This window comes from Hordeum vulgare, chromosome 2H (assembly GCF_904849725.1).
Source record: "Hordeum vulgare subsp. vulgare chromosome 2H, MorexV3_pseudomolecules_assembly, whole genome shotgun sequence".
NCBI classification, from domain to species: Eukaryota; Viridiplantae; Streptophyta; class Magnoliopsida; order Poales; family Poaceae; genus Hordeum; species Hordeum vulgare.
In genome coordinates, this window is record NC_058519.1 from 204,580,923 (window position 1) to 204,594,852 (window position 13,930).

The 13,930-nt window shown below is 41.9% G+C and overlaps 2 protein-coding genes across 2 annotated transcripts; both read right to left on the reverse strand.

The window, feature by feature from the left end:
- Nucleotides 1-1,170: 1,170 nt before the first annotated feature.
- On the reverse strand, nucleotides 1,171-1,652 carry LOC123425855. The gene has a single exon (XM_045109597.1). It carries the CDS (start codon nucleotides 1,629-1,631, stop codon nucleotides 1,341-1,343), a length of 291 nt encoding a protein of 96 aa, XP_044965532.1. The 5' UTR covers nucleotides 1,632-1,652; the 3' UTR covers nucleotides 1,171-1,340.
- Nucleotides 1,653-2,019: 367 nt separating this feature from the next.
- On the reverse strand, nucleotides 2,020-13,584 carry LOC123425856 (calcineurin-binding protein 1-like). The gene is given in 22 exon segments (XM_045109598.1): nucleotides 2,020-2,458; nucleotides 2,553-2,637; nucleotides 2,716-3,361; nucleotides 3,438-3,667; nucleotides 3,751-3,769; nucleotides 3,771-3,929; nucleotides 4,054-4,418; nucleotides 5,467-5,659; nucleotides 5,855-6,012; nucleotides 6,141-6,296; nucleotides 6,387-6,597; nucleotides 6,688-6,923; nucleotides 7,024-7,223; nucleotides 7,455-7,571; nucleotides 7,660-7,807; nucleotides 7,889-8,113; nucleotides 9,424-11,342; nucleotides 11,461-11,672; nucleotides 12,373-12,413; nucleotides 12,503-12,622; nucleotides 13,361-13,435; nucleotides 13,527-13,584. Coding segments are annotated over 22 exon segments (5,754 nt in total). The 5' UTR covers nucleotides 13,530-13,584; the 3' UTR covers nucleotides 2,020-2,222.
- Between the last annotated feature and the right edge of the window lie 346 nt (nucleotides 13,585-13,930).

Sequence of the window (13,930 nt, forward strand, 5' to 3'; positions counted from 1 at the left end):
TGATTACTCAAGCGTGTCCTAGTACATGTGAGGCAGAAATGCTCAGTGGCCCAGTCAGGCAATTGCATAATGAAAACTAATTAAGGCCGATGAATTCAACAAATCAAAACAGCCTAACGAAAAGTATAAACTATCGAAAGGCAGTATACTTTATATGTTCATTCAAGCATGCATACCGGCCTTCTCATCCCTCACAAAACGTTAAACAGGACTATGCTAACAGTATGCCAATGACTGGGGAAACGCAAAGCCTAACTCATCAAAACCTGAAACAGAAATCCACTAAAAGCTTCTCCAACCAGCGGAACAAAGTATATATGTACTACTAGTATCTCAGCCCAAATACTTGAAATACACAATGAATAAGAGTCCAAATACTTGTGCCAATATTGGTCAGCGTTTTCAAAACTCTGACGGCACACATTCTAAAACGGCATATACTTAAGGATGGAAGGCGTAAGTTGTATCATACGCAAAATTATGTATGTCTTGTGAGTATATGTTTCCACCATATAGACAGCACGATAGCACCTGATGTTTAATTTTGAAATCTTGAACAGATCTAAGTTTGCAAAGCAGGTCAGCTAATATCCACTCACAGCATTAAGACCGCAATTATTGCCACTCAGAGCTTATGGTGTCAATACTAACAAAGCCTAATGGATTGTCCATGAACTAGAAAACTGGCAAGCAGCAAGTTGCTCAATTCAAGTGAACATAGTTATCTGTCACCCACTTTTGTTAACAGATGACGTAAGGTTACAGAATAAAGTCTGATACATGAACCGAGTACATAGATAGCTAGAACCTACAGGTTTGAAGAAAGCATTATCCATATCCTTGATTCTCCAGAACAATGTATAGTACAACCAGATTGTAAGAGCATCTCAAGTTTGTGTATGAATGCCACATGCTTCAGTGGCCCAGTCAGGCAATTGCGCAACAAAAACTAATTAAGGCTGATGAATTCAACAAATCAGACCTTAAAAAAAAAGTTCAACAAATCAAAACAGCCCAACGAAACGTAAACGCCAAGTACAAACTGTTGAAAGGCACGTGTACCGGCCTTGTCACCAAGTACTTTGAATGTTCAAGCACGTGTACCGGCCTTGTCACCACTCGCGAAACATTAAACAGGAATGGGGATCCAGACAGCAGCAACATAAACGGTATGTTTAACAGAATGCCAGTGACTGGAGAAACACAAAGCCTAACTCATCAGAACTTGAAGCAAAACTCCACTGCAGGCTTCTCCTACCAGCGGACACACGATGAATAGCAGGTGTAAAGATAAGGCGATTCATCACAGTTTCGCAAATCGACTGAACGGTGACATCGGATTAGGGCTTCAGGAGGGAGGAGGACGGGGGCGGGGCGGGGCCGGCGTGGCGGGCGAGGAGGTCGTCGTAGGGGTCGCGGCGGCCGGCTGCCTGGCTGATCTGGGGGTCCCAGGAGAGCTGGGAATTGAAGCGGTCGAATGTCCAGAAGCCGTAGGGGCGGAGCGGGAGCGCCCAGGCCGCCTTGGTGCGCTCGCACCGCTCCTTCATCCGGTAGACGTGCGCCCGCTGCGCCTCGTCCCGCTGCTCCGGGTCCTCCATCAGCCGCAGGATCAGGTTCTCCGCGAACTCCATGAGGGGTTAAGGGGGGATCGGAGAGGTTTTGAGAGGAAAATCCCCGAACCCCACAGATCCTCGGGCGTCCGTTTGGGGTTTGCTTAGCCCAGTCACCTTCGTTCCCCTTCAATCTCTTTCTATCCATGTGTTTCAAAACTCTATTCAATCTCTTTCTATCCATGTGTTTCAAAACCCTACTCGGGTGACTAATGAATCCCATGCCGGACGAGGCTCCTCTCTCTCTCTTTCTAGCGCGCGAGGGGGATCGATCTGCGTGTGTGTGTCTTCTTCCTCCGTCCCCGTCGGCGTCTCGTGGCTAGGGATGCTGGGTGGGTGGGTGGCCGGCGGCGATGAAAACGTGGATTTGCTGGTGTGGAAAAGGTTGGCTAGAAAACAAGTCTGAAAATTGGCGCATCACAACTCTGTCTAGAACCAAACACTCGCCCAATATGTCCTTAGTGCTACATTAGCTTCTACTATAAGGTTAGTTTATACACCAGGAAAGGCATCAGACCTATATTTCTGCAGGAAGAGAAGAAGCCTTCCATCTAATCAGAACTCGTAGCCATCCGCGGAGCTCACATGGGTGTAGAGAAGCATGATGTACAATCAAGCTGCACCGGCATTGCCTTGACCGCCATCCGGAGCACTTTCCATTGTCCTAGATGAGCCGCTGCGCGAGAGTTGAGATGCCGCGGTGCTGGGTTTCTGTGCCTCGGCGGCAATCAGCGGGGCGCTGCCCTCTGCTTCTTGGTGGAGAGGAACACTGGCCGCTACTGGAGCAGAGGCATTTGCTTCTTGAGCTTCGCTGGACACGGTATGCGCACTCTTTTCTTTGGAGGTAACTGTGAACAACAAACAACGCATAGCAAGGTAACTAAGAGGGGAGGTGGATATCATTTCAGCACATGCCCAGATGTGAGGAGGTGCGTGAAATACCGTGAGAAGAAACAGAGCTGTGCGGTGCTGGAGGCGTGACTTGTAACGAAGCTGCCGCCGTTAGGGTTCCTCTTTTATTTCTTGCCTGCAGAAGGAATGAAATGATGTGAAGGATGAAAAGCCACACAGAGAGTACTCCCGTGATGAGCAGTGCAGGACGTACCTTCATCTCATCGCAGTACTTTACAACGGCAGATATGTTGCAATATCGACCGTGAACCAATGTATATACCCACAGAAGGAGCTTCCTTGGGATGCTTAGGTCAAGGGTGTCAACTATGCCAGGGGCTTGCTGTACCCCTTCAACAGATGCCTGGGATGGGGTTACTGTGTAGAGATTAATACCTGAGGGAAATGTTCCACAAGAACTGTCACGGTAAAAGTTGTAAGTGCTCTTCATTACAGTAACAGCAGTCAACATGTTATCTTCGGATGTCTGTCTGATCGGAATGTTTTTAATTCTATTGAGTGTCTCAAACCAATTCATGTCAAGACCTTTGAATTGAGTAGGCCCATCAGGGGATGAGATAAGGAGCTCATCAGGTTGCAGATCAACGTAAAGTAGAAGGCCATTGGATAATGGAACAGGCTGATTGTCTGTGTCCATAGATTCAGGCAGCGGGGTGATTGAGGCCAGTTTGATGAGTATACACCGGCACCATGACAGAGAAGCATGCTTACAGATCTTCGCAAAGTTGCTATTTGACAATTTAGGTGTCTTGAAACGCTTTCTTATCTTCTCGTTTAGTGCTTCAAGAACATCTACTCGGACGTCACTTTCGAGCAAATGGATATATTGGTGGATATAGCTGCCATAAGGAAGCACTAATAAGACAACTATCTAGCTTAAAGAATAGTGTATTGCACTCTGATTGAGTTATTTGCCCGTAAAGATTGCTTTCTAATAACTCTGGACTGTTCACCTCTGGTATGGTGCTTATATCGCCCAACATGTTTGCATGGTCCATGAATACACCAAACATTTTCTCAAGTAGTTGCTCAGTAGAAACATCACCACAAACTTGCCGGATCTCAGGATCACGGATCGCTGCTGTTAAAACTTGAAGATACTTCCCGAGACCGACAGGAACAATATCACCCAAACATAGAGCAAACTACAAAAGAGAACACATATAGGTATACTTATATTCAGAAAAAGGCAAGTATGAACATTGTTATGCTGATAATTAGGAGGTACCCTCTTATCAGTTCGCAGATGTGTATGCCCTCTCAAGAGTCCACAAGTCCATGCTCTTCTCCAACAGGTTTAAGTACAGTATCATATACTTCCTGATGCATGTAATGAATTTTCGTGAACTTTCTGATAAACTGACCTCCAGATTCTTTCTGGACACGCCGATATTCGGATTTTTCCTCCTGAAAAAAAGAACAGACAATAAGAATTCTTTGGGGGGACCATCAACATCAGAAGTTGTAAAAGTCAGTTACATTGGTATGTAAGTCCAAAACAACATTACACATGTAGAAAAGGAGGCTTTACCTTCCTTTTCTAACAGCACCATCAATTTCCCACATGTTCACTGTAAAGGAAGAGCGAGTGGATTTGAAACAAAATGAGAGCTCTTCCTTAGCCCGCTCCAGGTCCCCTGCTTCACCCCTTCTATAAAATCCTTGAGCAAGCTTGTACCTTGCCTTGTGGAAATGCTTTAACTCCCCTTCCACACAAGTACCAAGGGCATGCAGGCAGTCATCATAAAGGATGTGCCATGCTTTATCAAGTAAATCGGGCTTAACTAACTTATTTCCCTCTGCATCATCCAGAGCACTATCATTCTGTTCAGAGGACCCCAGCATGCTCAAGACATTTTCCTTAGTTGACTGGTTGTATGTGTAATCAGCAACTACCTACAAACCACACGATTTACAAAGTTAATATTTAAGTACTACTATGACACAGATAAAACCATAACTATCAACAAGGATGTGTCTCTGATTAGAAATCCAGTATGACGGAGGTCTCATAAAAGTATTTCAACATTACAAATTTGTAATATTCAAGATTCTAATTTATACTTTGGTGTTATATATAATATTTAAGATTGAGCTCTTGGTGCCAGACAAGTTGCCCAATAGCCAAAAGGCTCGAAGATCCTGGGCTGACTTGGGCTCACTTGTTGGTGGCTCGGTTCGTAAGAACGAGCTGAGCCGAGCACTGCTTTGTATTCTCACTCGTTATCTTAATGAGCCAAGCTGGTTCACCGGCAGCTCATCAGCTCGTTTCATGTGTAATATAGCCCGAACCACATCTAGTCTATCCTATAGAACGTAAGTTCAAAACTTGGTTGGTGATTGTTGAACTTACTGAAACTATTAGTTGCGCTGTTCTAGAAGTTTATATGGACTGTATGCAGTGGTGTAGCTAGGGGGTGGACAGGGTGGTCCATGGACCACCCTGGAATTTCCCCAAAGCATGTATATAGTGTAGTTAAAAATATATTTCTTTAAAAATAAATAAATGTATGTAGATATTTATATTATTGGACCACCCTGACACACTGGTCTAGCTACGCTACTGACTGTATGGAACCATTATCTACAGTATTATATAAGAATGTCTTATAGAACTGCTATGCCTGGCATAGCCCCTAAAATCCAGTGAGCAAACGTAACCACTTGAGCTATCAAGACGCCACTGATGTGCTAAATTAACCTTTTTTTAAAGCAAGTCCATCTAAAGAAACAGACAGACTCAGCCATTTGATTATCAACATGAGCATGGCTTCACTGGTGGAAGATTCCATACCATCACTCACAAGTCAGTCCATATGCAAAAGCATATCCGGGTCAGGACAGGAGTATACTAAAACCGTCAAATGAAGAGAAACTGCTGCCAAATATTTCTCTCCGTTTGTTTAAAATAAAAATCAATTGATAATATGTTATCTTAACAAACCTGTATCACATTAAGATTCTGTTCCCCTTGGGTATAAAGTAATTTCAAACGTGATGCATGCATCCTGTAAACCGGGTCAACTGCAGTTGGATTCAATGTGATGGCTTTCTTGTAGTATGAAAATGCCTTAGCAGGTGAATGCCCCAGTTTCTCACACAGCTTTCCAAGGTAAAATGCATGGAGCCACTGAGACCTGCGAGGTAAATAAGCATCATATCATTACATGTACGTCTCAGACTCTCGGAGGTGATCATAGGAGTAGAGCTAGGGTGTGCATGCTACATTCATAGGGGTGAGTGTGTGTGCATATTTGTGAGAGTATACGTCTGTACTGTGTTTCCAAAAATAAGAAGATAGAAGATGAGTACAAGCTTTTGTGTCAGATTACTTGAGTTCAAAAGCCTTCTCAAATTGCTTCAGCGAATTTCGGCAGTTAATGTCCCATGTTGCATCCTTCACAGGCAATGTAGCTCTTTGATCATAAAAAGGTACCACATTTTGAACACTATCATAGTAAACTAGGGCCAACAATTCATGCATTTCAACCTGAAAAAAGGTGATCAGATGTCATTCCCAACAGTGTCCAAGTTTTGATCTAGAAAAATGGAATAACAAATTAACACAAAGGCATCTCGTTGGTGAGTACCGGAAAAACAATAGACTGATGGACGCACCTGATCAGGAATAGTTTTAGCCAATATTAAACTCATCATCAGGCTGCGTCGACTATGTCTACGGCCTGCCTCAACCCTTTGAATTAAAGCTGTATTTGTTCCCCAATCCAAAATGCTTATATGCTTACTACCATCATTCAGCAACAGGTCAACTTCCTGTGGAAGCATGACAAACACTGGTTATGCAACAGCATTGACTATAATACGAGACAAACTTCAGCCAACTGGCATAACTAAAAATATTACCTCATCATATAAACTTGAAAGCCTTTGCCAGCTTTCAAACCATAATGGGTTATACAACAGATCATACTTGAAAAGATTTGCACTTTGTTCAACAAATTCTCCTCCTTCCTTTTTCAACACAAAACCTGTGTACTTGTCGCTGGGACTTGTATCTTCAGCTTCTGCGATGTAGTGATACAGGCTTCCATAAACATCTGAGTAAGGCTCGGAGCTGCATGCATTAGTCACACAAAAAATAGTTAGTGATATCCTCTGCTAATTTTGTTTCAGTGCTTAAGGGAGTCTAGGTGCAATCTACAACCTGTCAGCGGAAAGTTTCTTGAATGCTTCATAGCCTGTTTCACCCGGAAACAGTACGTTCAGGGTTGCTTCCCTAGATTTATGGGTTTCATAAATTTCACAGAGTATATTTTCACATGAATCAGGTCCGTCCAGGAAATTGTCAAGAGGGTTATTAACTAATATTTCAGAAGGTGGCTGAGGAAAATGTTTGCGTATCGCACGCAACACTCTCCGTAGTTTAACCAAACCAGTTTTCTGAAATAATAAATTAAGAACAGAAAATGCATTAATTCTCTATATTTAATGTTTCATAATATCAAAACTGAAACTAACAACTCATTATGAATTTACTCACAGATAGCTCTTTTGCGTATGGTAGGACATACTCAAACACATCAGCGCACTGTTCTTTTGTTTGATAGTCACCGCGGCTTGCATTTTTATGTACGGCTAGATCATCTTCACTGCAAGAATCCGGGTTTATCTTCAAACCATATAAGCAGAAAAAAGCCTGGTCCAAGGCACTATCAATACTTGATTGCATTTCCTCCAACTCTACATTGGCAGAGCATTTATCAGGATAAACACCAACAAAAGGCTACATTGTTTGTTTGTTAATATACTTTCACTGCAGCACCAAGAATTAAGGAATAAGGACCAGTTCTATATGCTCACAGAGACAAAACAAGCCAGCGTTGTCTGGCATTATACAACATCTGTAGTTCTCTACCACATAACAAATAGGAGATACAAATTATAAAAATGGTCAGGGTAATCGAGGCCTACCTGATTCTTCCTCATCCTCAGAGTTATGCTTATTGTCACAAATAGAACGGTCATCAGTTACACTGTCCTCTGCTTTGCCATTTTCTGGAAGTGAATCTCCTTCCGTCCCATTTGGATCTACATAATAAGATAGAGAAAAGCAGTGCAAGCAGTTAACTGACAAAGAAACATGTCCACCAGAATAAGTTTGCTGAGAAAAACCTACTAAGTTGAGATTTTAGCTTCACGTCTAGTGCCATGAGATGTTTTACTGCAAACTTCAGGAAAGTCCCTTCCTCCCCTTGACCGTCCCTTCCAGCACAGCAGAGCCCATACTCAGCAAGCAAATCATGCACTGCCACAATTAAGTCAACCTGCATCGGTGAACAAAAGTAAGTTGAACATCGAAAAATCAACACCATAAATCTTATCGGTAATATGAAGGAAACACATACCTGAGTTTTGACCGATATCGTTGGATCAAGATGCTGAAGTTTGCAAAACGCAATGGCTGCATCTACAAGGCAAGAACTCTCCAACTGGTCAGCCTCATCCAAGGTTCCGGAGCATGAGAGTTTTCTCCATACAATCATCTTGACAGCAGCACACATGATTGTAAGAAGCAATGATTGAATATTGCCAATGATATGAACTAGTGAACTCAAGCCCTCTTGCCCATCCTGCAAAATAATAGCAAACGGTCGATTTGGTGACACTGTTAGGATACATTAAGTTACTGGCTGATGTGGGGTGTCGTATTTTTACATGGATAATCATGACATATTACTAAGTACAATGAATAGGCATAAGTTACAACACACAGAATACCATACACCGTCCTAGCACACCTTTGATAAGCAACTTTACAATGTACTATGAGACAGCCAAAGCAGCAAACACATAGGAAGCACAACATAAATCATCCTAGAATATGAACGGCATAGCAAATTCCCCAGTCCCCGTACCATCATAATAATGGTTAGATCCTATACTGAATAGCAGACAGCTCAGATGAACTTCTCGCATGTGCAAGAAATTAACCACTGAAATGCTTCAACATTCTGAATAACATTAACTTCCTATTATATCTAATTACAGAGCTTTGAAAAGAGCAGGATAACATAATGGCATCGATATGACCATATGTGTAACGTTTCGCTGCTGCAGCCTGCAAGTCTGGAAAACTTGCCAATCTAAGATAATATGGTAGTAAAAAAAGATAATAATGTGTGAAGTGTATGTTTACAACAAACATGCTTATTTATTTTTCTCCATGGTGAATCTAGATGTTTATAAATAAAATATATAATAAATGGTCAAAGTTGGACTAGCTGTCATAATTCATAAATGCACTAAATTTTAAATGTCACAACATCCCATCTATGCAGCCTACATAGAGCTACAATATTTACTCCGTCCCTTCCATAATATAAGATCTTAATACATTCAATATACTCACATAATGGATGTAATAAGATCTTAATACATTCAATATACTCACATAATGGATGTAATAAGATCTTATATTATGGGACAGAGGGAGTACCAAATATCCTTTAACATCAAGGCTACAAAAACTCTAAAGATTTAACAATGACTTCTCACTTATGCTCATCTTAAAGTTAAATCTATGCTTGGTCTGCAGCAAAAACATTGGTAAGCCAATATCTGGCAATGCCAAAACCCGTCAATGTTCAGCAATTTTTGTAGAGATATGCAATGTAATTTGATAGGCAATCAACAGATAACCATCTTTTGGGGCTTGCCATATTTTGGCATCAACCAAACATGCCCTAAATATTTCTGGCTAAGAGAACACTAACGTGCTGATATCTAGTACACCCTCTGTCCCTAAATGACATTTTGGCAGTTCAATTTAAACTGACAAAATAACTTATATTTAGAAACAGGGATAGTAGATAGCACTCGCAAGATCTGAACTAAAAACGACTGGTACAGAGATCCATAGACAAATGAAGAGATGACTTACAGAAGTATCACACTGATCAATAACGTCTTATGCTGTACTGGCACTTCGTGATACGTCCTTGACTGCGTCCACGACACTGTCCAGCCGATTTCTGTTCATTGCTTCCACAAAATCAGCATCACTTGAAATGTTTCCCTTGTGGGGGGTAATAGATCCAACCATGCCAGCTGCCACAGTTAGAAGTTGTATTTTCCGTCGGTGAGAGTCAAGATAGATATTGGCGTTCATTGGTTTAGCCTTTTCACATGCAGATATTAAGACATCCAAGGCACTCAACTCAAGTGAAATCACGTTCTCACTTTCGCTTGGCAAATCATATGCATTGCCACCATAGACATCATTGGTGGAAAGCAACAGTGGAGGAAGCAGTTCCTTGAACTCTGTATGAGTTATGTTGTTGATATTTTCATCGTTCTTCCAAAGTAAATAATCGAGCTTGATCAAGTTAATTTCACGCAGAATCCTATCAGCTGTCAGAAACTTTACAAGCTTGCTGTGAGGTAGAGGGATAAACTCTCTACTACCATAGGTTTTGCTGCTACTTCTTAGGAGTGACAGAGCAACATTGAACTCCTTATAAGCTTTCTCTTTGCACCCTTGTGCAAGGGACAGACAGCCACTCAGCCAGAAGAAGCGAATCCAGAACACATAGTCAGTATTTGAAGATGTTTCATCACAAAACATGTTACTGGAAATTGATCCGTTAGAGTTTGAACAGCTTTTGGACGTATCTGAAGCATTTCTCTCTGCTTTATCACTTGAACGTATTTCTGCCTTGCAGTTTTCCTTATCCAAATCAAAGCTGGTGGAGTTCATTTTCCCAACAGATAATGGCAATTCCATAGCTACTGATTTGATGACCTTACAAAGATGGTAAGAAGAATCAGATAGTTCTGAGGATGTTGATGGGCTTCCAGAACATATAGCTCGATCATAGTATAGTTCAGCAAGAAATAAACTGCACAGCGCAGATCTATTTTGTGCCCAGCCTCTAGTAAGTTTATCTAGTTGAACGAAGTTAGCAAAGTAATCTTGAAAAGGTATGTTGATATGAGCAATCTCCTCCAATAACATAAAGCCAATATGACAAGGACCATTATTCTTGCATATCTTTAATAGAAATTGCTTAACATCGTCTGCCTCACGGTCGGACGTATATGTGGGAATTTCTGGATTAGAAATGTCAGCATTTCCAGAAGAATCAGCCTTCAGGATAAATGAGTCTAGAAACTGAGTTATTGCATGCGATAAATCTTTGCCATTGGATTCATTTTCATCTTTTTCGGGTTTGCGACTCCGCAGCCTCTGAAGGCGTCTGCTTCGCCTTTCATGAGGATGTTCTCTGTCTGAATTAACATCTTTCTCTTTAACTGTGGGTGTGCCATCATGCGACTGTAAACTTTCGCCATCCCGGTACAGGACATTTTCACTTTCACCAGCAGATTCCATAGGATTGGATGTACCTATAGATAAGACGACATCCACCGCGTTATAAGCAAGCCCCTTGACAGTCCCCTCAGTGTCTGAACATCTAGTTTCAGTGTTTGCACAATGATTTTCATCAGCATTCACGTTTTTTGCAGTTAAGAGATTTATGATGCCATCTAAAACCGCTGTCCATTTGGCTTCAACAAGTTGCAATGTTGCACCCTGTTTACTCCTCTTCCTTGTTTCTTGATTTAATACATTGTCTGCAGATCTTCTTTTATTGGAAAATTCTAGTTTGGCATGCTTGGGTTCAAGGATGTCGATACCCCGTGGTGCAAAAGGCACTGCTACCACATCTTCAATGGTCTTCTTTACATGTAATGCACGATGATGTGATGGCCAATTCATAAGTATTAAATTTGCTACAGAAAGACAAGCAACTTCATCACGGATCGCTATAAGGACCTCCAAAAGTTTCTCCATGCAGTTCCCTGAAAAAAGCAACCAAAACTGAATGAAAAAACAAAAATAGGCATCACAAGTTTAAGACATGGTAGTTAAAATAGCTGATTAAATTAAACGAAAAATGGAATGAGAAGGACATCATACAATTGTTTGGGCTGCATAGAAGCCCTTGCTCAAATGCCCATCTTGATATGCTCAGCAAACCCATTGTGCATGAGAGTGTTCCCAGATGATTCCATACAACTGAATCATTTGTATCAAGCTCCACAGCTTGTAGGTAACAGCGGAGAGCGTTATCATAAAATTTCGATCCTTGTCGAAGGAAAACAGATGCAAGGTTTTTCAATGTCAAAAACCTGTGCAATTAAGGACGAAGGTCAGCATTTTGAACAGCAAGTACTAATGCCGCACATTTCAAGTCTGTCAACCAATTCATGAGTCAAGGCAAAGACCAACTATTTACACACACAAAAAGGACAAAGACAAACTATGCAATGTGTTCTACGAACCTTCAGGCTTCAGCATGTTATGACATGCAAGCAGTGCATTATGATTTTATTATGGCATGCATAGGATTAGCTAGTTACTAGAGCCGGCACACCATTCTGATTTATTGTATAGAGAGTACTATTCCGTGGAAGTCGCCATTAAAAGAGTCATTCATACTGATAGATTTGAAATAACTAGCATAATATCCGTGTAGTGAGACAGATTGAAAAAAAAGTACTATGGAACTAAAGAAAATAGGGAATATGCCACTTGTGCCAGATCAAACTATGGATACAGGCATACTTGCCCTCTTGTCAACCATATATGCGATCCAACATGTGGTGTAGACAAAGGTGAATAGACCACTGCCACTAGTTGACATCTTTTATAGGGGTAAAAGGTTAGTTTTTGCAATAACATTGTTTTGTGAATAGTGACCAGTTTTATCCAATTTTGCATGTAATATCCACATTATGTCCAGGAGTTTGACAGACACATAACCCTCTCAATGACGAATAAAAAGGTACATTTATAGCATGACCATTACAAAAAGGTGACAAAGATAACCTTAGCTGCAGCAAATGCTGATCACTGCCGATGTTCTCAACCTGTTGAAATAAACAATTGTTGAAATGATCAATTTGCTGTTATGGAGGAGGCAACAGAAGAACATCTGAAATATTCTTAGTGAGATTGCCTGAATTTCGGATATTAGTGGATCCTTCAAAACATCCTCCAAAAGTTCACAAGCTTTTGTGTAGTCTTTTTCTTGCAACTTGAGGAGTCCCTCATGGTATTTATGCGAAAGTGCAGATTCCTGACAGCATTAAAAGGTTATTTCAATCAATAACACAATATATTTGGACAACCATATTAAGAGCTTCTAAAACTCAAAAGTCACTCTAGCGGTCTAGCCCCTTCTTAGTAGCAAATATGTTTTGACAGCCATATTAAAAGCTTCTGACACTGAAAAATCTGACTCTAACCCTTTATAGGCTGCGTTTGGCATTACGGTGGATTATGATAATCCAGCTTATCCAACCAGCTTTTACCTCTTTTGATGTTTTTTTATAACCAACTTACCTCTAGTTTCGTGGCTATTTTCCCACAGCATATTATAAAACAAGCAATGCAGCACAGTTCAGGAACTGCAAACTGAGCCTTAGTAGCAAATACGGAGTACAAGTCTATGTGCATATATAACTACAAGGAAATCCTCCTTCTGAATCAAATATGTTGTGTATACTACATAACTCAGCATCAGGGCTAGTTGCATTAAACCTGAAAGATCTAACTATACTGTATCGCCCTCCTGCGCCTGCAATCTTGGCAATGCAAGCATTGGAGTCTTTTGTAGTTTCATCTACCACGCCGCGTTTAACTGAATCACATAAACCCCCAATTAACCCATCACATTGCACTCGGAGAAATCGAAAACCCTAACGTGGCCCGGGTCGGGAGCTACATGACGAGCCCACTGGAATTTCAGGCATTAGGAGCGTGGCACGCTGGGAGGGAGACGGGTGGGAGGATGGGCGGGGAGAGGAGTTCGTACCTGTGCTTCCTTGGTCGGCGCGAGCGGCTCCCACTGGCCGACGGTGTCGCTCTCGTTGATGGCCGCGATGGAGAACTGCGGAGGCACGGGAGGAGGGGCGGAGTGAGAAGCAGAGAAAACAGAAAAAGGGGGGCGAGGGGGCGCAACATGAAGGCGAGGAGCTCACCATGGCGTCGGCGTAGAGGGGGAGGAGGCCGCGCGGGGACCGGCGGCGCCGAGGGTCCCGGCAGCGAGCGGTGGTCGCCGCCGGGGAAGTGCGTCCCGAGAATAATTACGGCTTCGCCTTTGCCAGGGCTTTTCCCCCCTCGATTGGGGGTATGGGTTTCGTGGGCTGGGCCTGGGGCTACAGTGTCATGAAGTCCGGATGCGTTTGCGTGTTGCGGTGGGCTTGTGCCATATGTATCGTCGGATACGAGATGGAAGGTTGAGTTAGCTGTGATTTTTTCCCTCGAAAAAAAATGTGATCTTTTTTCTCTCAAAAAATAAAAAGATTGTGATCGGTTAAAAAAAAGGTTGTGATCTTTTTCTCTCTCAAAAAAAAGGAAAAAGACTGTTTTTTAAATTAAATTA